Source organism: Nematolebias whitei, unplaced genomic scaffold (genome assembly GCF_014905685.2).
Source record: "Nematolebias whitei isolate Nwh7 unplaced genomic scaffold, NemWhi1 Nwh_scaf_8863, whole genome shotgun sequence".
Lineage (NCBI taxonomy): Eukaryota > Metazoa > Chordata > Actinopteri > Cyprinodontiformes > Rivulidae > Nematolebias > Nematolebias whitei.
The window spans coordinates 1-2,558 of NW_023627408.1; the positions used below are offsets into that span (position 1 = coordinate 1).

At 55.7% G+C, this 2,558-nt stretch overlaps 1 protein-coding gene across 1 annotated transcript; it reads left to right on the top strand.

The window, feature by feature from the left end:
* Window positions 1-84: 84 nt before the first annotated feature.
* LOC119429847 (dnaJ homolog subfamily C member 5-like) lies at window positions 85-736 on the top strand (the record flags this gene model as incomplete). Its single annotated transcript, XM_037697379.1, has 3 exons — window positions 85-298; window positions 372-543; window positions 630-736. Coding segments are annotated over 3 exons (490 nt in total), but the record flags the coding sequence as incomplete, so codon positions are not given.
* Between the last annotated feature and the right edge of the window lie 1,822 nt (window positions 737-2,558).

Consider the following 2,558-nt stretch of genomic DNA (forward strand, 5'->3'; position numbering starts at 1 on the left):
TACAGGTGAGGCTCTGCAGGCCAGCAGGAGGTCTCACCCCCGCTGCCACCTTCATCACTTCATGCTCTGCCTCCTTCTCAACAGGAAACTGGCGCTGAAGTTTTACCTCGACAAGAACCCTGACAATCCAGAGGCAGCGGACAAGTTCAAGGAGATAAACAACACCCACGCCATTCTGAACGACGCCACCAAGCGTAACATCTACGATAAGTACGGCTCTCTGGGGCTGTACGTGGCCGAGCAGTTTGGAGAAGAGAACGTTAACACTTACTTTGTGCTCTCCAGCTGGTGGCCGAAGGTGAGGGACACGGAGGAGTCTTTGGTTTGGTTAACGCTCCTCTCTCAACACGAGCTTGTGTTTGCTCCTGCAGGCACTGTTCATCTTCTGCGGCCTGGCCACTGGATGCTACTTCTGCTGCTGCCTGTGCTGCTGCTGCAACTGCTGCTGTGGGCGGTGTAAACCCTGGCCCCGCGAGAGCCCGGCCCAGGACTTCTACGTGTCCCCCGAGGACCTGGAGGCTCAGCTACAGTCTGATGAGAGAGGTGAGGCCGAGCGGCTGGTGTCGCTCCCGTTGCTCGCAGGTCAGTGATGTCATCGGCGCCTTAACGTGTGTTTCTGTGTCGAGAAGAGGCCGGGGGCGAGCCCATAGTGCTGCAGCCGTCAGCTACAGAGACAACCCAGCTAACATCAGACGGACATTACACCTACCACACCGACACCGGCTTCAACTAACCCACCCCCTGTCAGCCACACCAACACTGGCTTCAACTAACACACCTCCCCCCATCAGTCCCAATCTGGGGGGTCCTGCCTGCTTCCCTGCTCCATCTCTGACAGATGAAAGAAAGAGGCGATCCAACGAGAGCCATGGGGGGAAGGGACGAGCATGCATGGCCTGAAAGGAACCGATGGTCACATTTCCCTGCACCCCTCCTTGATCATGTCCCACACCCTCCACCCCCCCCCCATAAAGAAGAGAAGAGAATCAACTCATTTGTTTCCCTTTGATTTCTTCTTCTTCTTCGTTTGTTGACCTTTAACCTCGCAGGTCACCTGACCTTCCTCCTGTCCTTCATCATTTGCATCATCATGGTGTAGCATGCTCTGTGCTGGACGTTGTCACCTTTCCTTTATTCTCCTCCAGAGCATGTGTGAAGGAGTTCAGACCACAGGGAGGAGGTCCAACTGATGTTCAAGAGCCACACTTCAGGGAGGTGCTGGTTGGAGACTTGGTGGTCTCAGGTGGTCTCAGGTCGTCTGTTTCATCATAAAACCTTCAAGAACTGATCCACATCTGCACGTCTAATTTTCAGTCAGTGTTCTTTCAGGACTAAACGCTTGCTGACGGGTCCACTCGTTTCTCGTGTGAACGTTTTGAGCCATCCGGTGGTTTGGGAGCGGAGTTCTATTTTGTATATGCTTCGCCCTTTAAGGCTGTCGCTTAATGGGTTTATCCCGTTATGCGCAGCATTGCACTGAAAAAATTTAGTCCACGCCCACCTGCTGTGTGGGCCCCACCCGGTCCGTATAAATTACGTTAAGAGCAGGAAATCGGCTCCCATTTTTTCTTCAGCGAGCTAATAGCACTGTCAGAAGAACGAAGAAGGAAAGTTGTGTAGATGACCAACCTTTGTTAAGGATGCTTGGCCCGGCAGTCGACCTCCGGTCATCCGGTGAGTTCTCCTCCCCGAGGAGAAGCTGACAAGCAGTCTTATTTCAAGGTAAGCACCGAGGAATATTTCTCAGTGACAGGTCACTACACTCTGGACAACGCCATCTTGCAATTTTTCTCTTATCGCCGACCCTCGGAGCGAATCGGATGGTTCCTCTGGGACAGGCAGCAATCAGCTGCAGCCCCTCGCTGCTCATTCCCTCCTGGAGAGCGTAGTGTCGGTGGAGGGGGGCTGAGTGAATGCTCACCCCATCCCACCTCGTTTCGCATCGGCGATCACACTGCTCCCGGCCGACGGCGCCCTCAGGGGTTGCCCGGCGTAACCCAGGGGGCGGCTGGCATGAAGGGACCCCTTTTCTACGTCCCACGCCTTTTCCCGCCAGTTCGGATGATCCGGCGGGAAGGTTGTTTACTGGGTTCCATTCCGGCACACCGTCTTGATCCATATGGCCTCGTGTTCCAACAGGACGTCCTACGGGCGAGGCCACAGACGGTTCTTTCCTGGTAGATTGGGGGAGCCGGTCTCCACAGTCCGCACCCATCTCCAGAGCAGGGGTTCACTGAGCGGAAAGTCCCTCCGTGCCCCCTGGAGCCAAGCCTGATGGAGGCTTCATTGGAGCAAGATGTCGAGGTGGACCAGCGTCCCGTGCCTCCGGTTAGCATAACCGAGACGGTGACACTGCTCTCCAACTAAGCTTACCAGCATGCGTTCCACACGGCCGCAGCGAACAACACGTTATGCTGTTGGCGTACACGTTCAGAGGCGGGAAGAGACGTGGCCCTCTGTCCTTCGGCTCACTCCGCTCTCGTAGCGGCTGCTTGCTAACGATGCTGCCGGCCCCTGCAGTACGCTCCGTCTACAGGACAGCTGACGTCATCCTCAAC